Source organism: Anastrepha obliqua, chromosome 4 (genome assembly GCF_027943255.1).
Source record: "Anastrepha obliqua isolate idAnaObli1 chromosome 4, idAnaObli1_1.0, whole genome shotgun sequence".
Taxonomy (NCBI): Eukaryota; Metazoa; Arthropoda; class Insecta; order Diptera; family Tephritidae; genus Anastrepha; species Anastrepha obliqua.
In genome coordinates this window covers 21282245-21307059 of record NC_072895.1, presented here as the reverse complement: position 1 = coordinate 21307059, position 24815 = coordinate 21282245, and the positions used below count along the sequence as shown (strand labels likewise).

The 24815-nt window shown below is 36.3% G+C and overlaps 1 protein-coding gene across 3 annotated transcripts in view; it reads right to left on the bottom strand.

The window, feature by feature from the left end:
• The window catches only part of LOC129245123 (locomotion-related protein Hikaru genki), a 57152-nt gene extending 32546 nt beyond the window's left edge, over positions 1 to 24606 (bottom strand). For all 3 annotated transcript variants that reach the window (XM_054883122.1, XM_054883123.1, XM_054883124.1), the window contains exons 1-2: positions 24336 to 24606; positions 17790 to 18074 (exon numbers count right to left, since the gene is read on the bottom strand). In XM_054883122.1, coding sequence (XP_054739097.1) covers positions 17790 to 17937 — 148 coding nt within the window. In that variant the 5' untranslated portion in view covers positions 17938 to 18074; positions 24336 to 24606. The remainder of the gene's footprint in view (positions 1 to 17789; positions 18075 to 24335) is intronic.
• Positions 24607 to 24815: the final 209 nt, after the last annotated feature.

The window sequence follows — 24815 nt, the reverse complement described above, 5'->3', positions numbered from 1 at the left end:
GGTCCTCGTCATGCAGATGTTGTAATGGGGACATAAGTAGACTGTCGCAGTCCTAACGGCAGTGTTTTGACAAGTCTGTAGCTTCGTCCACTGCGAATCATTGGTTCCAGGCGACCAGACAGGCGCAGCATAGTTTAAAACCGTCCAACTTATTGCCTTAAATTTCGATAGCAACATTTCTTTGTCTTTCTTTAGAGGCAATTGCGGTTGAGAGAAGGAGCGCAAACTGTCAAAGGTTACATCCAAAATTTTGGGATTGTAAACAGATTGCTGTGTCATCGACTTTGACTTTGAGTTGCAGTTTGACCTCCTTTGTCCAGGTGGTAAAGAGGGGCGCTGTGGACTTTGTGGGGGAAAGTTGTATATTCCTCGCAGTTAGAAAGCGATCGGTGAATTAATCGTTCACTTTGACGTACATGCCATCAATGTCATTGCCCGACGCCATTATCATGGAATCGTCGGCGTAGGAGACCAGCAATGATGAAAGGACACCACCCTGCGGAACTCCTTGCCTTATTTTCCTCTGTTTTGAGATTTGGTCTCAAAATAGCACTGACGAATGCCGACCACTCAGGTAGTTCGCGGTCCACCTCTTCAGCCCTGGCGGGGGTGTCGACTATAAAATATCATCTAGTAGCGTGACGTGGCTGACTGTGTCGAAAGCCTCTTTTAGATCCTACGCTACTAGGGCAGTCCTCTCGCAGAGGCGGTTTTGGTTGAGCCCGCGGTTTATCTGAGTGTTAATGACGTTGAGTGCTGTGGTGGTGCTTACGCATCGTAAGAACGCGAAGGTAAACTTCCCTTTTTGGGCGGCACTATTTTATATTTTTAGGAATATAATTTTGGACCAATGATTGTATAGTTTTTAACAAAAAAGTAATAGTGTCAATTCAGGATGAATTTGTTTTTTTTTTCGTTTTTGCAAAACATGAATTTTGTATAACACCATTGGATCATTTTGCGTTAATTAAAAAGTGGTGCTGGGTTTATGGCCAATTTTTACTTTTTAAATTGAATTTAAGTTTTACTCTAGTTTTTTAACTTTATTGACTCTTGTGAACCTTACAAAAAATGTAAGCCCTATGTGTGATCACATGTACACATGCATGCATGCACGAGTATATGTGTGTCAGTTTCAGACAACAATGCCAGAAGAGAGCTTTGAGGCAGACTTAAATTGAGTGTCACTGCTAAGCAACCATGGCATGTTGTTGCTATTGATGCCAAAAATGTGCCGCCAAGTGCAAACTTGAACGTCCCTGACAATGCCAATGCCTATCTAAGAGAATGAATAGTAAATGGACGAAAGTGAGTATGCGGAGTGATGACTTTTATGTGCTCTTGCAATTGGCTTTCTTTCTTGAAAGTTGAGCAATGGATGTGCAGTGCGCATTTGTGGATGTGTTGCATTTATGTCGTTTTTATTTCTTATTTTGTGCTGTCGCAGAAACTGACAGACAGGCTTTGAGGAAGAAAATGTCACTGGTGAAAAGCAATTTCCGTGCCCAGCAATCAGCCATATTATTCGCATTTCTATTTAAGAAGGTGACTGCCTAATGCTTCAAATGTAGATGCTATGGCATGTAAGCAGTTATTTGTTAAGCTGGAGTTCATTCTGCGAACTGCAACTTATATGTAAACAGGTACAGGCACACCTCTAAGTACCTCTAAGTGTATTCCGATAAACATACCTTCTACTCAAATATGAACGAGACGGTATCAAGTACGGTATCCGAGACGCGGATGACATATGGCAAAAATAGATTTTTTGTTTTTTGGTAGGACTGTTATAAGCTTGCATGGCAAATTTCAGCGTGATATGTCACATAGTTTGTTTTCTGTGCTACTGTAAACAAGTCAAGCTTCGTTGGAAGGAGCATATAAAAATAAAACGAAGTGAACTTAATTTGAAAATACTAAAAGTGAACAGGCCCATTGGACGGAATTCAAAACTCTACATATACATATAACAAAATAACCAGTGTGGTCTTACGGCGCACAATTTTAGGGCTGTTCTAGTCAAAATAATATTAACATAATCCAACGATTTCAAAATAAAATTCTCAAAAACATTGTGAACGCACCTTGGTACGTTCGTAATGCAGATTTTCAGCGTGACCTCAACATTCCTACCGTCGCTGAAGTTATTAAAATATAATACAAGCAGAAGCCCACTCTAAGAGACTCCAGGGGCACGTAAACGAGGAAGCTAGCAAGCTTCTCAACACCGCAGGCCTAACCCGACGACGCCAGCGAAAAGACCCATATGATCTTATTGGTAGTTAATGTAAAGAAGAGATCCTCAAACTCTCTTGATAAAAACCCCACAAAATTGTTAAAATCATACTGCTTGTTAGTTTTCCTTAAACTAGTTGTAGTGTTAACAAACATTGTACTTATATATAATAAAATGTTTGTAATAAAAAAAAAAAAAAAATTTATATTGGGTTGGAGAATAAGTTGGTAGCGTTGACCTACAGTTTCAAGCCGACTCCGAACGCCAGATATTTTTATGAGGATGATGAAAATGATGAGCGAAGACTTTTATTTAAACAATAAATAATAATTATATCAATAAGTTAATCAATTCGCCATTACAGTTTACAACCTCTTCCCCCCTCTCGACCAATTTGTTGATGCCGTTCCGCCAAAAATCACCTGGTCTGGTGTCAAAGAAGTTGTTCAGCCAGTTCTTAAGGACCTCTTGGTTATCGAATGAATTCATATGGTTTATCAGGGAGCGGAACAGAAGGTAATCAGTCGGTGCAAGGCCCAGAGAAAACGGCGAATTCTGAAGGACCTCCGATTCGAGCTCTTGGAGCGCGGCTTTGACGACTTGTGCAACATGGCGCTTGCCGTTGTCGTGAAGGAGTATGGTTTGACTCTGTCGATCACGTCTTTTCAGTCGAATAGTCTCATTCGCGCGATGTGGTTGGGCAATGCATGTAGAACTCCTTGTTGATTTTGGCATTCTTTTCGAGCATTTCCCAGTGCACCATACCCTCCCAGTCTCACCAAACACATTTCATGATCTTCTTTGGAAGAAGAGCCATCTTGACTCTCAGATTTAGCATATCTCCTGGAGCCACCCACTCTTTTCTTTGCTTCATATTGATGTATAGGCACCATTTCTCATCTCCCGTGACGATTCGGTATAAAAAACGCTGATATGACCGCGTGTTACTCGATGGCGGACGATATGCTGAGAAGCAATTTGAAGAAAACTTTCTATGTTTTTTTTTCGTTGAGCTCGTGAAACCACCAGGCTCCCAATTTTGTGGTAAATATCTTAGAATGAAGGTGATTGAGAAGCCTTTTTTGATCGCGGCTCATTTTTTCCGACTGATTTGAGACGTTTTTCATCGAATTCAGAAGTCGTCCGCTTCTTACGTTGCGGGACGTGTCATCGACTTCAAAGTCGCCATTTTTGAACTCTACGAACCATTTCCGTGCTGTAGACAGGCGTATGACACCTTCTTTATACACGTCACAAATGCCCTGCTGTTTCGGCAGATTTTTGACCTCGATGAAAAGCAAAGAAGAGCAAATGTTGAAAATATTGATTTTTGCACTTTGGGTATTCCATTCCTAGGCCCCAAAACTAATAAAAAATGAAATAACTCAAAAATACATTGGGTTTCCCAATAATAGGTGTTAATGGCGAATGGAATTTGATGGTATTGATCTGGACAACGTTTATTTTCATCAACTAAACGGCGCACACAAGAAACGAAACCATTAATTTTTTACGGGAAAAGTTTCCGGACCATGTTATCTCTCGAAGAGGTGATCACAATTGGCCACCAAGATCTTGTGATTTAACACCTTGTGACCTTTTTCTTGGGAGCCACGTAAAAAAGAAGGTCTACGCCAACAGCCCAGGGTCGATTCAAGACCTCAAAGATGGAAATCGTGAGGCTATCGAGAACATAGGGCAGCCACTTTGCGATTCGGTTATGGAAAATTTCATGAAAAGGATATTGTCCTGTAAGTGTGGTCGTGGTGGTCATTTGCCTGATGTTATTTTCCACTATTAACGGCTTACCTTCCTCTTTGTAATGAAATAAAAATCCGATCATTTATATTTAAAAATAGCATTTTTCTTTGAATATTAAAATAACACCTCTTATTAGAAAACCTTTTAGTTTTCTAGAGCAGAAAGAGTTCTATCGAATGAATTCCTTTCTTTTGCCAAACAGCAAACGAATCGTTTTAAAATAAAAGAAAATATAAAGATGCTATGAACTTATTTCCAAACCCAAGATATGTTCATAGGACATGAAAATTTGTCATCTGTCATTTTCCTTATATAAATATAAATAAAATATTCAATTAGTTAAAATTCGCTATTAAATAATTTCAATAGTGTAAAGCCGAATACAATAGTGTAAAGCCTTCTCGCTATGTTCTCCGGTGTGTTTGGCCTTAATTCTTTCAGCAACTGTATGCAAAGGCTGTGCCACTGCGTGCTATTTATGCACTCATCGAAAGTTAATCCAAATTCTGAGCCCATTTTATTTAGATATTTGTACTAGACAATGTTTTTTCGTATCAAATACTGCGTTAATTTTTGCGGAAGTCTGCTTTCTTTATATCCGTATAAAGTTTTAAAAATATATTTCATGTGAAGAGCCAACGTATAAAAGTTGCTTTCTTCAGTTGCGGTTTCCAGCGAAATTGCATAGTTTGGTGTGAAGTTTGATATGCTTAGGATCCGTTTTATAAAGTATCTTTACAGTTTGTTGACCTCATCCGATAGTGAATAACCTCACACAGGCATTTTTGATGTTAGGGAAAATTTTACGCAAAAATAAAGGAATCCTTTTTCTCCAAACTCATATCATTTTTATATGGTAAGTCTAAATTTCCGTCTCCGTTTGATGTTGCAAGCTATAAATCTCCTTGGCTATTTGATTCCAAAAATTAACAGCCAACCCAAATTAAATTAAATGTGCACACAGACATAAAATTCGGTCCGGATCAAACTTCCTTATTTAACCTAACAAAATGCCTTAAGGGGACAGATACCTCTAAAATGTAGAAAAAAAAAATGTTTTCATAAAATGTTAATATAATCCTTTAAGAATATGTGAAAAAAATTTTTAGAACGTAAATTTAAGTATTTCTTATATTATAGATCGTCAACTGTGACCACTCTATTCTTTGCGTTCGACCGCTGCACTGTGGGACAGAAATTTCCAAACCGTCTCAAAAATAGGTTTTGTAAATTTTCGATATTGAATATTTTGTTTATGTACATATGTGACTAAATGTCCAATACATATTATATTGTGTTTAAACAATATTATTTAAATTATTTTTGTAAAAAAACATGACTTGCAAGTTGATGCATAAAATAGTGTCGATTATGATGCACATTATACTAGCAGTTTACATGGTCATATTTTGATTATCTTCGATGCAAATCTATAAGTGTTATATATTGTTAGAAAGGTCATTCAATTTACTATTAAAAAAGTATTTAAATTTTATTTTTTTGCAAAACTTGGAAAGGCATACATTTTTTTAAAGAATACCTTATTTTGTATGCGTATTAGAAACTTCAAATGGACTTTTGACAGTTAGCTCCGTTTGGCTCTCTCGTAATTTTAATATCATAACATAAAGTAACTTATGTAGAAGTAAAATCAAAAAGAAAATTTTGCCCCAACCTGCCCCAAAATTAATTAGACACCAAATTTCTCTTTAAGAAAAGGAAAACAATTTTCAAAAAATTTTAGTAAAATTTGAATTAAAGATCAATCAAAAATATATCTAAATAAATAAACACATAATCTTTTAGTTCGGTTGACATATCTATAGAAACATCACATTTTTTCATATTAAAACCCTTTGACCTTTGACCTCCAAATTAACCCCCTTCCACGCGAAGTATCACAAAAAGATCATCTTATAGCACGATGAAGTTATTAAATCTCTGTTGTTTGAAAGTAAAGTTCTTAATAATTAACGAATTTTTGGAATAACGATTTTACTGTGCGGTTCTGCTAGATTGCGTAAACTTATTGTTGGTAAGTAGTGCATACATATGAATATACAACATGCACGCGCACGTTTGATCATGCGTTTGCAACTCAAGAACAGTGACGAATTTTTGCGTATATTTGAAAGACATAAATAGTTACAAAATTCAAACAAATTTTTTTGCCAAATACTTAACAAAATGAGTGAATTTGTGGTGCCTCGACGAGAATTGTGCGTATTTTTCATTGACCACGGCACAACACCAGATGCTATAAAAAATTACTTAGAAGAACAATATAATTTGAACTCATTTAAAAGCGAATTTGTTTTGAAAAGTATTCAAAAATTGCTCTTATCAAAGTTCAACGATCGCTGGAGCAAATCTAGCCGAACAAAACAACGTTTTCTTCTTAATAACTCGACTTGGTTGGAAAGTGAATTTAAGGTACAATTCCAGGAAGTACCAATTGATATTACACCTAGAGCGTCTGGAGAACGTGGACGGCCACCAAAGTCTTATGATCATCTATCAGAGAAATCTAGAAAAAGGAAGCATATGGAATTGGTTCAAGAATATGGACTCGAGTATATACATAACGCATATGTCCAAGGATTGCGGTCTGAAGGAGAGTTCGATGAAGCTTCTGTTGTAGAAATGATGCGAAAGAGCGATAAAAAAGAAAAAAAGATTATAAAGGAAAAATTGTTGCGTGAAACTTACAATGCAACCTGTTTTACGCCGGATGAAGCTTTAAGTTTGTTTGCTGATTTAGATCTTTCAAAAGAACAATATGGATTACTTCGGTTAAGCCTTATTAAGAAGAACTTTAATATATTTCCATCTTATAACGTATTGACAGACGCAAAAAAACTAAACCCTCCAGCATTGAAGTGACAGATACTGGTGTTAAAGTTAATCTGCAAGAGTTACTGGATCATACTACAGCCCGTATCCTGAAAATTGAAAATGCTTACAAGCCAACAAAAAGAAATCTTCAATTGTTTACCAAATGGGGATGTGATGGTTCATCGGGACAAAGTGAATATAAACAAATTTTATCAGATGAAAAAAATTTGGTTTCGGATGCAAACTTATTTATTGCGTCTTTGGTTCCAATAAAGCTGACAGATATTGAAACAGAAGAGGTTCTTTGGCAAAATCCAGCTTGCTCTTCAATTCGATATTGCCGACCAATTTGGATAGAATTTGCGAGAGAAGCCCCGGAGAAAACCCGTTCGGTGGTTGCTGATATTCGTGATCAAATTAATAATTTGACAACGTCTAAGATACACAGAGAGAACCAGGTAACAGAAATAACTCACAAACTATTTTTAACTATGGTGGATGGAAAAGTTACACAAGTTCTAACTGGCACAAGTTCTGCAGCTGTGTGCACGGTATGTAATTCTAAGCCAAGCGAGATGAATAATTTGGAAAGAATAGATACAAAGCCAGTTAACATAAATGCATACGAGTACGGCTTGTCTACATTGCATGCTTGGATTAGATGCATGGAGTTAATTTTGCATATTTCATATAATCTCTCATTTGAAAAAGAAGACAAAAAAAGTAAGGAAGACAAGAAGAAACTTGTGCAAAGTTTATTTCGAAGCCGGATGGGATTAAATATTGACAAACCCCGGCAAGGTACCGGAAACAGCAATGATGGCAATACAGCTCGACGGTTTTTTGAAAACTACAGTTGTTCTTCGGAAATTACAGGAGTTGATAAGAACCTCATTAAAAGATTTTATATAATTCTTCAAACTTTGGCATCAGGCCTTGCAATTAATCCGGAAAAATTTGGAGCATATACTCGAGCTACAGCGGAATTATACGTCACGAAGTATATGTGGTATAATATGCCATCTTCCGTTCACAAAATTTTAATACATGGCGAAAGTATCATTAAACATTTTGCTGTTTTGCCTATTGGCCATTTATCTGAAGATGCCCAAGAGTCTCGCAACAAAGATTACAAAAATATAAGATTGAATCACGCTAGAAAGTGCTCTAGGTCAGCAACAAATGAAGATGTATTTAATGGACTTCTTTTTACATCAGATCCATACATCTCTAGTATTAGAAAAGCACCTATAAATATTGAAAAACAATTATTAGATGAAGCCAAGAGCTTAGTATTTATGTAAATAGCAGTATTATATTTTCTTTTATTATTTTTTTTCTTTAAGTTTCAAGTATAGGTATTAAGTATTTTCACTTTTAGAATTTAATTTGAAGTGAAGTATGGTAAAATATTATGATTTTGCTGATGTTGTTATGCAAAATATTTGTTTGTATGACAATATACATTTTTTTTTAGTATTATTAACATAAAATAATACACCAAGTGTCCTTTTATTCTATAGTATAAACATTCTAGATATTACATAAAAATTTTCAGTTTGTTACTCCAATTAGGAACAAAGTTACAGATTTTTGAGACGGTACGCACGGTTCTGTCCCACAGTGCGCTGGGAGAGGTTTAGTTATGTATTCAAACTTTAGACGCGTTTTTTTCAAAACTATATTTTTCGAATTGGCGTACACGATAACTCGAAAAGTTATTGACCGATCTCCCTGAAATTGTGCACACATCTTCTTTATGATATTACGATGTGAATTTACAAGTTTTCGAAAAGCAGTAGGAAAATTCACCCCAAAACTCATTTTTTAAGCACTTTATTCCGAGATTTTTTTTTTCCATTTTTGTTTAATTCATATAGAAATTATGACATTAATAAACAAAAAAATGTTTGAGAAGCCCCGTTGCGACCTTCCTGGAAGAATTGAGTGTACATCCGCCATTTTAAATGATTAAAATAAAAAAAAAAAAATTATATTATTTTAATTTATAAATAAACTGTATTCCAATTTTGAAAAAAAATATATTGACTTCTTCATTTTAAATAATTTTAACGAAAATAAGGAAAAATATGGCCGTTTACAGGTATATGTCCTCTTAAGAGGTCCCGGTGGTCTAGAATTTTCCAAAAATCGTTTTTTTTGTTTTCGATATTTCGAAAGTATAGGCTTTTAAGAATATACTGTGAAATTTTTGGAAGAATATTCCCAGTATTTTCGATTCTCCAGCCGTTTTAGCAGGTAAAGTCAGATTCGTCACGCGGCTACTCTCAAAACTTTAAACTCAATCATCTCAAAACAACTTTTTCGGCCTGGTGTTGCCAAAAAAAACAACTATTCAACCGAATCGTGTGAAATTTTAATATGTTGTTCACAACATCAATGGCTATCTATTGCTTATCCTAGAATCATATTATTATTTCAATTATTTCGTATTTTATTTATTAAAAAACTGGGAAAAAACCAATTTTTAGAGTGTCAAATTCAAAACTGCGCCATTTTGCCAAATTTTTTGATTTTTTTTTTATTCTAGTACGGGGCATAACTAGAAACATACTGATAAATATTTTTTTTTGATTTTGTGTTTCAGATAAATAGAAGAGCCAAAATGGCCAACGGTGTTGTCCAATTTTTCAGGAGGGTCAACTTCGGCGCCATTTTTAAAATTAATATAATTAATTTTTTTTTAAATTTTTGTATGTAAAAGAAGTTAAATAAAAAGCCTAAAAAATTTAAATATCGTTTTTCCTTTTTTTATTGTAAAAAAATTCCTGAAAATACACAAAATTTTCGAGCTTTAGACCACTGGGACCCCTTAAGGTTTGATGGAAAAGCGGCGGAATAAAGTTGTACACCTAATAATATTTGGTAATAACATTTTGTCATAATCTTTCGGAAGTAAAAAATAAATATTGTATCATATATCCATATATCTGCGTAAGCATCTCTCTCTCTCTCTCTATCCTCCCAATTACTCGGTATTTGGTCGATGTTGCTCCGGCTATTCTCGTAGTTGTTATTTTAGTTATTTAGTAGAATATTTTGCATTTCGACAATAAATCAATTTTGTTTTGAATGATTTACGCTTCTATGGGCGGCAAGCAAATTACGAACGCACGAATGCACGCACACAATTACGAAACGGATGGTTTTGGTACGTAATTTTCAGCAAATTGTGGCCATCACCCAAATACCTGGCTGATGAACTTTGTGCTGCATTCGGAGTAATGCCTTGTCACCCGTAGATTAAACTATAATATATTTAAAGCTTTTTTAACGCTCCAGGCGCACAAATGTGACATGGATGGTGAAATTGTGAAGAATTTGACGCACTGAAAATCCACCAAAAATTGCGCGCTTTACAATTCAAACATGGATTCAGTGCAGCATACGCAGAGCAGCATGCGCGGAAATGCTTTGCCATCCCACCGTCCGCACTCGTGCAGATGTTGACGGCTCTTGTGTGTCGTTACCTGGATATGAACTGTGCAGAATTCAATTCAAAAGCCTCCAGTGAATATTTTTATTTGCATAATTAAAAGTGAAAATATTATAATTCGACGCTGAGTATTTCTTTTTTGTGCGCAAATTACTCTCACCAATCAAATTGCTGTGTATTGTAATGCTAGCGGGGATATTTCTACTGTAGACCAAATTTCTACTAGTAAGTGAAATTCTGATTGTGGTTATACTTGTAGGTAGGCAGGTAAGTAGGTAGGGATGGTTGTCATAATGACACACTTAGACCTGTCGTAGATCTATTGTGATATCACTGGTATCTATCCTTACACTATGGGTTCCTTTTTAAACCATTCTGTAGCTTTTATAAACGAGCACAGCTTTGTTAGTTTTAGATGCGCTATATCCGCTACATCTGTTAAAATACACTACCAAGAGCGGGAAGTCTCCTTCTGGCTAAGCCTTCACACTCACATAGGAGGTGTTTCCTCTTCTTTCGTGTTAAGACAGCTTCTACAAAAATCCGAGTATGGAAGTCCCAAGCAAGTGGAGTGGTTGCCTATTAACAATGACCAGTTAATACACCTAACATATTTTTGTAAATTCTTTACTAAATCTCAACAGGCTTTTTGAGCGACTGCTGCTCCATTTCGGCCATGTCTGTTTGCTTAGTTCGAATGTAGTCAGGTTTTCTTCTTCTTAACTGGCGCGATAACCGCTTACGCGATTTTGGCCGAGTTTAAAAAATCGCGCCAGTCGTTTCCTTCTCGGGTGTCAGCTGGACACAACAAGTGAAGTGAAGTGCTTCTCCACGTGATCTTTTGAACGCAGAGGAGGCCTTCCTCTTCCTCTGCTTCCACCAGCTGGTACCGCATCGAATACTTTCAGAGCCCGAGCGTTTGTATTCATTCGGACGACATGACCCAATCAGCGTAGGCGCTGGATCTTTATTCGCTGCGCTATGTCTAAGTCGTCATAAAGCTCATACAGCTCATCGCTCTATCGCCTGCGATATTCGCCGTTGTCAATGTGCAAAGGTCCAAAAATCTTGCGCAGAATCTTTCTCACAAACATGACAAGCGTCGCTTCATCGGATGTTGTCGTTCTCCACGCTTATGCATAGGTATCAACAAGCAAGTATCTAGCAATTTCATCTGTTTTGCAGTTTCCTGCTATATTCCTGTGGCTTGGTACACAGATAAGGTTTACTTTGAGGTATTGAGATACGTCAGTTAGAAGTTTAAAACATTATATGACTGTTTTTGATGAGTTCGTTCTAGATTCGAGCGCTTTTATAGCTGCTTGATTGTCTGAGTAAATGAAGACTTCATATGTGGATAATTCTCTCGTTTTTATCGCTCTGTAAGTCGATTTGTAGCCATGACTTCCGCTTGATATGCACTGCAATGATCAGGTAGGAGAAATGATTGGTTAACATCAAGTTTAACGGAGTGAAAACCTTCGCCTACTTTGTTATCTAATTTTGAGCCATCTGTCTGGTTGGTCATATCATTTCCGTTAATAATAAGTCTGTTATCCCATTCCTCTTTCCTTGGTCTTACAGAAATCCGTTGTAGCAGGAATTCAGGAGAATCTTTCTAAAATTGACGAGTGCCCTCTACGGTTCGTTTTGAGTAGATCGATTTCTCTTAATCTGAGAGCTGACTTGGCAGTTATTTGCTTGCCGAATTGCTTCATATTTCGTGCTTCTGTAGGTGTAGTCCCAAGTGCCCCGCAGATACAAAAACTGGCTATGCTTTGTACATGTTCCATAGCCTTTTTGATATATTTCTTATCTAAAGCCGGCCACCGTATGTTAGGATTGCTCTTACTATCGTTGTGCAAAGCCTATATAAGATAGAGGGGGAAAGACTCCAATTTAAACCAATTAACTTTTTCCAAGAGTAGAGCGCTATTGTCGCCCTTCTCACTCTATATTCGACATTTGACTTTCATCTGAGTTTTATCACTAATACAGGGTGGGCCATATAGCGTTGCTTTTTGAACTACATATTTTTTGAGAAAGGTAACACAAATGACATGTCAAATGTGTTCATAATTTACTTAAAGGTTTGACATTTACGAAATGAAACGCTATACGCTTGAACAAAATTGGGAATTAGTGAAAACCTATTTCCAAAGTGGTGAGTCTTCTTCTTCTTTTCTGATTTTCATATCGGTGGATACGTCAATAAGCAAAATTGTCGGATTTGGGGCTCAGAAAATCCACCCGTTACTGTAGATAAGCAAATGCATCCACAACGAGTCACTGTTTGGTGCGGTTTTGGTCTGGCGGCATCATCGGGCCATTTTTTCCGAAAATGAGCGAGGAGCCGCGGTTACAGTAAATGGCGAGCGTTACCGTGACATACTCAACGAGTTTTTGTTTCCAAAAATTGAAAAGAATGACATGGACGACATTTAGTTTCAACAGGACAGTGCAATTTGTCACACTGCCAAAGTTACACTCGAACTTTTGGCTACCGTTTTGAAAACCGAATAATCAGCCGAAATTCCGATATCACTTGGCCGCCTCGGAGCTGTGATTTAAGCCCGTTGGACTATTTTTTGTGGGGAGCCGTTAAGGACAAATGCTATGCGAACCATCCAGAGACGATTGATGCTTTGAAACACGAAATCGAAGTTGCCATTCATGAAATTGGAGCCCAAACAATCGAAAATGTGCTTAAAAATTGGGTTGATCGAATGGCCTACTGTAAAGCCAGTCGTGGCAGTCATTTGAACGATATTATTTTTCATTCATAAATGACAATGTTCAATCTTCAAAATAAAAAAAAAAGTTTGAAAAAATATTGATTCGTTTTTTTTATAGCCGATTCAAAAAGCAAATTATACATGTTCCACCCTATATTAGTCCTAAGTAGCGAGTCTCCTCACTAAACGGAAGTGCCGTACCACCTAGCGTCGGAGGAGTTATCTCTGGAATTCTGTATTTCCTAGTAAATAAGAGTTTAGTTTTATTAGTTTTTGTGTTTTTCATCTCAGAATATTATGTCAAAATTTCAAGTCATTCGAAAAAAATTTACAAAGTTATGGGTATTTGAATGTTCGTTGCTCCAAGGCAGCTTTCTTTAGAACTCTCGAATTTGTTCGTACATTTTTGGGCAACCCGGGCGTATGTGCAACTAGTACCCGCACACCGGTGCTGGTGCTCGATGCTTGATTATTTTGACTCAGTGCTGATTTTGTCAGCACTTTACAAATTTTATAAATTATTCGAACACAGTCGTTACATAGTTGGAAAGCGAGAGAAATTCTGACAAATGTAAATTCTATACTTAAATCCACTGGAGCGGTCGCTTTGGGACTACAATTCATCAGGTATGTTTTTGAGTTTGCTTTTTTTAATTATTATTAACCTTACAATACAAAATTAGCCGACTTTTTTGTCGAAAATCAGTTTATTGACTTCCAAATGCGTCGAAAAATTTAAAAATCTAAACAAATACCCTATCAGGGCTAACCGAAGGTACATCTCCTTGAACAAATGATTTTTGTTTTTGCTTCAGATTATTCTGTTGCGAGTTATGAAGTACAACTCAAACCAATTTTTTCTCGAGGTTGTTCCGGTCGCCGTAACCGAATGGGTTGGAGTGCGACTACCATTCAGAATTGCGTAGGTTCAAATCTCCGTGCATGATACAGTAAAATTATAGAAAAAGTTTTTTCTTTTAGCGTTCGTCCCTCGTTAGGCAATTTCTGCCATGAAAAGGCTTTTCATAAAAAATCATTTGCGATTCGGAGTCGGCTTAAAACTGAAGGTCTCTCCGTTTATAGAACTACATCAAGACGTAAGCCACAAATAAGGGGAGCAGCTCGGAAAAACACATAACAGAAGTGTACGCGTCAATTATTTATTTTATTTTTGTTTCAAGTCTCCAAAGTTTTTAAACTTTATAAGAATAACACATAAAAAATTTCGAGGATTTATTATTTATTATATAGAGAAACGCTCCAAACCGTCAAAGAAAAAAACAACTAACGAAAATTTTTCGGAAATTCAAGCTTGCATTTAATTATACCAAAATTCGGTGTGCTATAAAACTGCGTGCCCATTTTTTTTTTTTTAATTCCGACTAAAAAGTTAAAATTTTGATTTCCAATTTTTCTGATTTTTGGCATAAAGTTTTAAGCTCGGTTTTTGTCAATGAACTATACTTTTATAAAAGAAATGAGAAAATGAGCAATAAAAAACAAAAACCCAAGCAGCTAAACTGGTCATGATGTTGAGGGGCTATATTTTTTTTCGTAGGCTGTACATTAAGCATCCGTAGCGTCATAACTACTATAATAACCTACAAAATATGGCATAAAATAGTCGCCATGGCTGGTAGAAAAATAGAGGCATACTCGTATTTCATATTATTTTAACGCTTCATTTTTATTTCCATTCATACCGTTATATTAGTCTTAAACACATACAAGCCTACATAAGAATATGCCTTCCATTCGGTTTCAATGAGTAAATTAAATTGTTTTTATGCGTTGAGAAATTTCGCAAAGCTTTCAACTCCAGATTTGCTGCGAGCGAGATGAAAGAATGCCAGTAATAATAGAAAATGCGATTGGACAAAAAAGCATAGAAATGCGTAATATTATGTAAATTATTACATTTATTCTTTATGAAAGTATCAGGTAGAAAAGTCGTCAGAAAAAAGAATGAGCATATCTTGCTCGTTTAATGAGTCATGTAGTAAGAGCGGCGGCTTTTCTGTTAGTATCTACGCACTTTATAGTTAATAAACTCGTACTGCTTTTTAGTAAAAATTTGATTACTGCAAGGCAAAATTTTCGAAGGCAAGAATTTATCTTTTTATTTTCGTCACCTACGAGGAAACTAGTAAGCCTTATGAAATGCTGCGTTCTCCGTAATATAGACTCATACTTGAATTGCGATGCTAATGCTCTGAGGTAACAGGAAATGCAAAGATCTAAGGTCCTAATACAACAATCGCGGGCCAACGTTTGTTACATTTAGAGGGCAGAGGGTGAGTTAATGAGGAAAACTGGATTGAAAACTGACAGTCCTGACTGAAGATTACTCTTCATATCACAAGTACTTAAAATTTCCGCTTGCCGAAGGTGCTATCTGTTCAATGTTTATGCAAAATTTGAAACCAAATTACTGACTGCCAATGCCCGCTGCAGACTACAATCCACTTTAGACATTCTTGACGCTATAATCACTTTAACATCCATTTTTGCTTAAATCATGCCCAACTAGCGCAAGTTTTAGCCATCCTCCAGTTTTCCAGTGTAGCAGGGAGCTTCAGAAATTAAGGCACTCGCCTCATTTGAAATACTGTTTTTTTTTGGGTGTTCTTTAAACGCGTGTAAAACGGAAAGGAAAAAATATTTTTTATTTTTGTTTTAAGTATTTAATTTTTTGAAAAAGTAAGAATTTTGTTTTGGCCATATGAGGTTCGTTCAAAAATTGTTAGCCTTCAAAAAATGGTCTTCCAAAAAAGGTATGTCGCTGGCGACACGGATTACAGGACTCACAGATGTCTGAAATCAAAACGACAAAAAGGTTCTTATTCGGTATGAATGTCGTCATCGTATCAGCTACGATCTTAAAAAAAAAGATGAAAAACCGCTATTTGACCCTTTTTTGATTAAAAAAAGCCCGAAAAAACCTATGATCCGAATGATCGTAGTTCACACGATAACGCCATCAATTTTACGGCATTTAAATTTTATTTGAGCAAAATTGGTTCAGTAAAACGGGCTATATCTGTGCCCATTGTCCATGGGAAGAAGTATGGCCAAAAAAAATTGGAGCTATTCTATTTTATGCCCATCTAGCATTTGGAATTTAATTTAGTTCAGCTCTAAATCAAATACGTTTGAATATTTTTTAGTATTTTTGTTCTTTATTGGAAACGGAACAAAATAAAGTATTAGCAGTACTATATGATGACTGGAATATATTTTGAGTTTTGGCGAAATTATCATAAAACAATTTCTTAATATTTAGAGAAATGCCTGAGTTAATGCTCCTGCAAACGATCGCATTAATTTCCGATTGAAATTTAGGAACAACCTCAGTTTTTTTAATCGCAGAAAAGCTTTCCAAGGCATACAAAAGAAAAATGGCAAAAGAAAAACAGGTAATATCATTAAAATATAGAACGAAGAGATGAGATCTTAAAATACTGCATTGTGGCGCGACTGAAGGTGCAATGAAAAGCTCCGAACATAATTTCCATCAAGAACAACGCAATCAGCGCCGTTCTAACATTTCAGTACCACTTTTGCAGGACGACTTATCCTTTGCCTCAAAATAGGCCTCGGTTTCAGCACAAATGAAGGTTTTCATATTTGTCTAACAAAAACTGTTTCCTTTTTCTTTTTGGAAAACTTTGTACATATCTTGGAAACATTTAATTTTATGTAAAAGTTAGGTGTCAATTAAAGCTAGCAAATTTCATTACCTTAAATTTTTGTTTATCACTTGTTTTGATGGACCAACGAATTCTTCAAACATTAGCAATTTTTATGATCTGCCTTTTCTCTTTACTCTAAAACATGACAGAAAAAAATTCTGCGAATTTTCAGGAGCAGCGACCGATTTTACATATTGTAGAAATTGGATATTTTGGTTCTTGGGTAAAGAAATCAATATTTGTAAACCAGTGCAACCTTGGCCGAGTAGGTTTGGATTGATTGATGATTCAGCCCACTGGGGCAATTACAGCACCACTGCGACTCGTGGTTGCCATGAAAAAATTTTCATAAAAACTATTTAGCGTTCGGATGTGACCTACTATAACCTTTTCGTACATAACAAAGTTACTAAGTGCGATAAGGCCAAATAGTGTCTAATCATTTCTTAATAGTGACTAGCTTAGTTTAGCTTTTATTGAGTCATAGTGCAGCGCAACCCCTAACGTCGTTCATTGTGCTTAACCTTGATCCCATAATTGGAGGCTTCTAATGAATTTGTACACATTGCTTTGCTTGAACGGTATTTTGTCCCATCAGAAGCAGTGTAAAATTAAAACACGAAATTCCTTTTGTTCCATTGTTTTGAAAATAACAAAAGTAGCGTCACTCTTAGCACAATAACTCGCGAACTCACGAATAGAATATCATGAAATTGCAACAGTTGTTAGGTTATTACTAACTGAAAAAAAGGTGAACGCAATGAAACTAGTGCCTTCTATGTGTTAGGCCCGAGACCGTTCAGCCCACGTGTTATGTATGTGACGGTTATCTTCCTTTGTAAATATATTTTACATATAATGCACATATACATATGCATATGTGGCAGCTGTGGCTGATCTCACAAAGCACGTAACATTCCAACCTGCTTGCAGCAAATATCAAATATAAATATGTATACTCACATATACTCGTACATACATATACATATACATCATAAATTAAGGCGAGAATTTCAGCTTTATACTGTCAAGGTTGTAGACCTCACTGTTTTGGGATTTAGGATTTAACTCACCTGGTTCTGGTGTTGTTGTTTGTTCATTTTCGGTAGTCGCTGTTGCTGTCTTATCCAAAACAATGACCAAGAAAATCAACAGAAAAAGTACCCAGATGGGTTTATGCCGCAAACGTTGCAGATTTTCATGCGCATGTATTGGTAGCATTTTTGGTGGTTTTATGTGTTCATAAAGCTTTGAAAATTGTATTCAAGGTAAACGATTTTAATGCTTAAACATATTAGTTAGTTAGTTATTCAGTTAGTTTAAGAGTGTTTTTCTCATCACAATTAAATGTTTTTTCACTATGAGTAAAATAATTTTTTTTTTGATTATTTTTTTTGCGTATCGACAATTATTTAGAAAATGAAAGGAAATAAAACCAGTGGTCGTATATGAAATGAAGTGAAAAAAATGAAAAAAAAAAATTTTTAATTCACACATACGCACATACTCTCTCTTACTAGAAATACGGAAAAATATGCAATTCTTTTCTGTTGCAACTGCGTGCTAATTTCAATTTTCAGGTCATCGGCTCGGGTCCAAATCACACCAATTGCAAATGAAAGTACTCATGTAGAATCGTACTACCCCAACTGGGTTTTGGTCTACCGGGTCACACTTTTTTTTACAATGTATTAAAGTTTCGCAATATTGATCAAGTGCCATATTAAATAATATGGTAAATTCAGTACAAATATTGGTTTTTCTTAAATTTCGTCTTAGAAGACTTTTAGTAAATTCAATGATACATTTTTTTGTAGAACATTTTAACCCGTTGAATGCCACCATTATGTGACTATTTAACCCATTTTTTCAAAAATTGTTCAAAAGCCCTCTTAAACTGGGTATTGAAGGATTCATATATTCTACAAAAATATTCCTTGGAAAATTTCACTAGGGGTTGTCAAAGACATTGGGCACCAATGGGTTAAACGTACTTGAAAAAAATGCCACTTCTTAGGCATCTCAAAAGCCACTTTCTTTGACGAGATAAAATATGAGGTTTAGCCATGCGTACGCCAATCGTGAACATTCAGCGAGAAACAACTAACATATTCACAAATTTTCGGCTCCTTAATGCCGTAAACAGAGACTAACTACCAGCCATCGCAGAAGAAAAACTCGAGTTGCCTCACAAGACGCACAAAGAGCAGTTACAACGTTTCGGATATTGTAAAAAAATATATGCAAGTATATAATTGGCGCGTACACTTCGGTTAGGTGTTTGGCCGAGCTCTCCTATTTGTGGTGGGCTTCAGGACGTTGTTCCACAAATGGAGGGACCTACTGTTTTAAGCCGACTCCGAACGGCGAATGTGGCTTTTTCGTGGCAGAAATACACTCGGAGGTTTGCCATTGCCTGCCGAGGGGCGTTCGCTAATAGTGGAGTTTCATGCATGGAGAATCGAAAATACTCACTTCCGTCTGGTAGTCAAGCATAGTATTTGCTACCGGGTACAGTAGCTAGTTAAAATACTGCCTATCTAAGATAAGATAATCACCTCAACGAACTCGTCTAACATCCCTTGCCTTCTGTACCTACCCCGTCGAAACAGCATGTTTCCTGGGCCTCGAGATTGGGCATTATTTCTAGGGTTAGATGAGATTGGCAATGGTGACCGGTGACTTTATTGCGAATGGTAGGGTTTGGTAAACTACTACAACAACAACAGCACTGTCTCGTTTTTGGGCCTACCCAACTATGAAAACAATAGTTTAGTATCATCCGAGGTAGAGCTTGGAAAGACTACCACAAAAACAATAAGCGAGCACACACTTGCGCTAGATGAGCAATAATCGCACATTTGGGCAGGAATTTAAGTAATAGTCGGCAGGCAGTGGTAGGTGCTATTCCACTCTTTTGCCTTGATTCCTGGTTATTGATTCTTGTTTTAGTTCTATTAGTGGCTCTGTGATCTAATCTATATCAGGCGTTACAGCCTTCCGAATGTTCGGTTCATTTCTCACGCCCAGATTATACTGGCTATATAGGCAGTAAACCATCATTCTAAAGTATTGCTTATACTCGCATGACGGCTGGAGTTCTGGTGGTGTTTCCAAAGTGAAGCTAATTTAGTATTTTGCGTATTAATATTTATTAGTTTTACAAACAAATGCCTTCGGATTATGTGCAAAGTTTTTTGACCGAACATTATCCGAAATACGGACTTGTGGCAGATCACTGAGCAAGAACGAATCCAAACGGTGATGAGAGACCGTAAATGGCGATGAATCGGGCACATTCTCAGAAAGAACTAGGAAAACATAAGCAGAACAACGTTGGAATGGAACCCTCAAGGACACAGACGACCCGGAACTCCACTAAATACTTGGAGTCATTCTAACCTTCGTGAAAGAGAACAGCAGTTAATCGAATAAGATATAAATGTTTTGATGAAGCCCTGAGTTCCCAAGTGGAATAATAAAGGAATATAAAAAAAATTATTATTAAAAATTAAAAAAAAAGTATTAACATAGGCCGATCGAGAATTTTAATAACAAAAATTCGCATTGTATTTAATTATTTATTTTTGTTTCGCTAGCCCTTTCTCTATTTTTATCTGTGCCTCTATTTCTATCCCGTTCTTTACCTTTGCCTTTTTCGCTTTACCTTGATATTTGTTTTCTTCATCTTTGTATTAATCTTTATTTTTATTTTTATCTTTATCTTTATCTTTATCTTTTTCTTTATCTTTATCCTAATTCTTATCCTTATCCTTATCCTTATCCTTATCCTTATCCTTATCCTTATCCTTATCCTTATCCTTATCCTTATCCTTATCCTTATCCTTATCCTTATCCTTATCCTTATCCTTATCCTTATCCTTATCCTTATCCTTATCCTTATCCTTATCCTTATCCTTATCCTTATCCTTATCCTTATCCTTATCCTTGTCCTTATCCTTATCCTTATCCTTATCCTTATCCTTATCCTTATCCTTATCCTTATCCTTATCCTTATCCTTATCCTTATCCTTATCCTTATCCTTATCCTTATCCTTATCCTTATCCTTATCCTTATCCTTATCCTTTTTTATCTTTTTCGCTTTATCTTGTTTATCTTTATTCTTTTCAATACCTACATATTCCCTTTTACTTTTGCCTTATATTAAGTATTTAAAGTTACCTTCAACTTTGTCTTTCTCTTCACGTACTTTTATATTTTTTTCTCTTAGCTTTTATCCTTTTCTTCATGTGCGTATTCACCTTTATCTTCATTTCTGTATTAATCTTAATCTAAGTCCTTTTCTTAAACCCTTTAAGACTTTTTTCAATTCGGTATAAATATTAAAGCATACATTTAGGAGGCACATACAGGTAGATATTTGTTTGGTGGTTGCCTTCATATACATTTTATAATTCGGAATTAGACATGAAAATGTAGTTTAACCTTAAAAATAATTTGAAGAAAACACATTTTTAAAAGGGCCACGAAATATGAATACGAATATGAGTTTTATGAAACATATGACCACGTCGACATAGCTTCAGTTGTCGAGGCTGAAAGAACCAATACTGCGTAAAATACAGGGTGGCTGATGAATTTTGCTACATTAAGAAACTCAAATAGCTTTTTTTTAGTGTATGGAATTCATTTATTTTTTTTCAAATTGAAGGTCATTAAATTTTATTAAATGTAGCTTAACTAGTTTTAAAAATAATTGAATTTAAATGCCCCCCATGCTCGTTGACACAAGTGCGGCATCTTAGTAAAAAGTTGTTCATTGCTGCTTTGAGAGTTGCGACAGGAATAGCCGCAATTGTTGCCCGAATGGATTGTTTTAGTTCATCCAAATTTGTTGGCTTTGTTTTATAAACTTCTTGTTTACATAAACCCCACAAGAAAAAGTCAGGTGCAGTAAGGTCAGGCGACCTGGGGGGCCAACGAAATTCGGAGTTTCTTGAAATCAGTTTATTGGGAAATTTTCGTCGCAACTCTGTCATAACAGTCTGGGCTATGTGAGACGTTGCCCCATCTTGTTGAAACCACACAGAGTTGAAAGGAATTCTCTTTCGGCGTAGTTCTGGATAGAAAAATTCTTTCAGCATTTTCAAATAACGGTCTCCAGTAACCGTAACGGTGTGACCATTTTCTTCAAAAAAATAAGGCCCGACAATACAGCGTGAAGAAACCGCACACCACACTGTCACGCGAAGAGGATGCAATTCCGTCTCGTGGAGTATCTGTGGGTTAGAAGTACTCCATATTCGACAATTTTGTTTGTTCACATTGCCGTTTAAATCGAAATGGGCCTCATCAGACATGAAAAGGCAGTTTAACATGTTTTGGTCTTCTTCCACCATTTGCAGGATCTTCTGGCAAAATTCCAAGCGAATCGGCAAGTCTGCTGCATTCAGTTTGTTAACCATTTGAATTTTGTAGGGAAATAAGTCTAAATCTTTGTGCATTATTGTTTGCAAAGACCAAGTTGAGCAGATAAGCTTCTTGTTGAAACCCTTGGATTGCTGTATAGCTGCAGCTACAGCAGCGATCGTTTCCTCCGTCCGAACTGGTGGGTTTCGATGATAAGGCCTTCTTGCGACTGTTCCTTGCTCAGCAAAATTATCCACCAGTCTCATTATGGTCCATCTGCTCGGGGGATCGCCGCCAAACATCCGCCTGTACTCTCTCTGTACCAAAACTACGGACTCCAGTGCGTGATAGCGGCGGACTATCCAAATTCTTGTTTGCGTGTCCCAGTTATCCATTTTAATAAATTTTAAAGATCAATCTGCAAATTAAAACAAAAATGGAACAGATAACTTAAAAAGAAAAAAAGTTATTCAATTTTTTTTTGGTAGCGGCTTTCATCAGCCACCCTGTAGTGTGCGCATTTTAAATAAAACACGTTTGCGCTTTATTAGCTTGCAAATTGCGTGGTATTTAATGTGTGTGGTTATGTCAACCCCGACTGCATCTTATGGAGAACCCAAAGAACTCAAAGCCCATAAACACCAGTTGCATGGTATGTTGCAACATTGTGCTGGAACCATTAAGAATTATTCACATGGACGTGGAGCATATAAGCCGCTAATAAGTATAAAATATGAAATAACCCATAAAACTGCATACTCAAAATCTGCTTTTTTCATACTGATTAAGTTTTAGCTAAACAATTTTGATAAAAATGTGTCGAATTTTTAGGGTCCTTCGTCCCACGGGATTGCCAAAATAAAGCTACGAACTGGCAACACGAAAACAACCAACTTTATTCTATCACTCCCTAGAAAGGAAAGCAATGTATTGGTTGGAGTGCAGACGGGGCATTGCCTCACTCCATATCACGCAGCTAAAACGACGCATGTAATTTATGCGAAGAAGAAAAGGGTACGTTAGAACACCTCTTTTGCCAGTGCCCTGCTCTAAGCAGCTCTCGTTACAACTGCCTGGTATCAGTATACTTTTCATCTCTGCAGAATATTGCTGACCAAAGTTGAAAATGATTATTAAAACTCGCCAAGAAATGTTTCACCAACTATGTTTAACACGACTCCAACAACACTGGCAACACGACAGACCCTTGTGGGTTATGTGTGACCTATTCAAATCAGCCAGATATACCTAACCTAACCTATGGTCTTTGCTATAGAACGAACTGTGTTTTTTATCAAAAAAATCTTAAGAGTGAAACATACTCATACTTAAATAAATAGGAAAAACATATCAATCTGTGGTGCTTCTATAATTTCGCAACGGGTGTAAACTGCTCGCACCCCACTTGCCATCAAAAAACTGCTTGGTCTCCTGTGAAGATTTGCTTTACAATCTACGCCCTTTTCTTGATTTTGGTGTATTTTCAAATAGAAATGTTAGCAACACACTGACTTTTAATATTTGCATGCCACGCAGCTGATTACTGCCTTTCACTGCCTCTTCAAGAGTTTCAATGTTGCAACACAAAAATTATATGGAAATGATTTTTATTTTGTTTGACTATAGAAAATCGCGTGCATTTGAAAATAATGAAAATAAACAATTTTACGCACGAACATGCTTCAGCGCCTAAAAGTGTGCTCTAAATGTTTAACGCGCGTGTTTAAGAAAATGCCTACATTGATTGTTGAAATTCCTTTGTGTGTGGTGCAATTTAAGGCACACACGCACGCATAAGTCCATCTCTAGAATAATAACGAACATTGGCGCACACACTCGCATACACTTTTACACTTCCTCTGCAACATCCACCCACCCACCGCGCATTCATTCTTGTGCATATGCAATGCATATACACATACACACACACATAAGAAAAACGAAAACACGTTGTGACGTAGAAACGCTTGAAACAAGAAACAAAGGGAAAATCCACTTCTGTTGCAAACGATTTCTGAGCACAATTCACACTTGAATTGTAGATTTTCTTTTGTTTTGCGTTGTACAAAAGTGCTTATGAAGTTTGTATTTATGTATGCGAGTGTAAATACATATACGAGTATTCTAATATGTGTTGCCTTATTGGCGTTTTTGTTGTTACTGCAATTCGTTTTTTAGTTCTTAGTTGAAATAGACAAAAATCAAAACGAATGTAAAAGAAATGGAATCGTTGAAATTTTTCACCCACTTCAAAGCAAACGAATTCCTATTTTTTTCATTGTACATTTCCTTGTTCACACTACGAAATATATTTTCTTTCCGCCGACTTTGCGCTCGCACACACACATCGATTTCACTTTCCCATTAGCGAGCCGAACCGTTGCTATGTATGGTATGTATATGCATTTCCTTTTTGCTTTGCATTAATTTGCAAATAACTTTTCTTTTATATTTTATTTATTAACACTTGACACATTACACTTTGCACTTTTCGATTTCTGCGCCTTCAACCGACCAGTTCGAAGCAGCAACACGAACTGAAATCGAAAGCTGTCGATGTACTGTATTTATACACATACACGAGCGCGCTTGCTATGCTTACGCGGCAACACACACACACACAAATGCCAATGCAGTTGTTCGTAGCGTCGTCAGGACATGCGTGGTATTGGAACTTTTTCCAACGCACTACCTATATTTTTAACGAAAAGCTTATCCTATCAGCAGC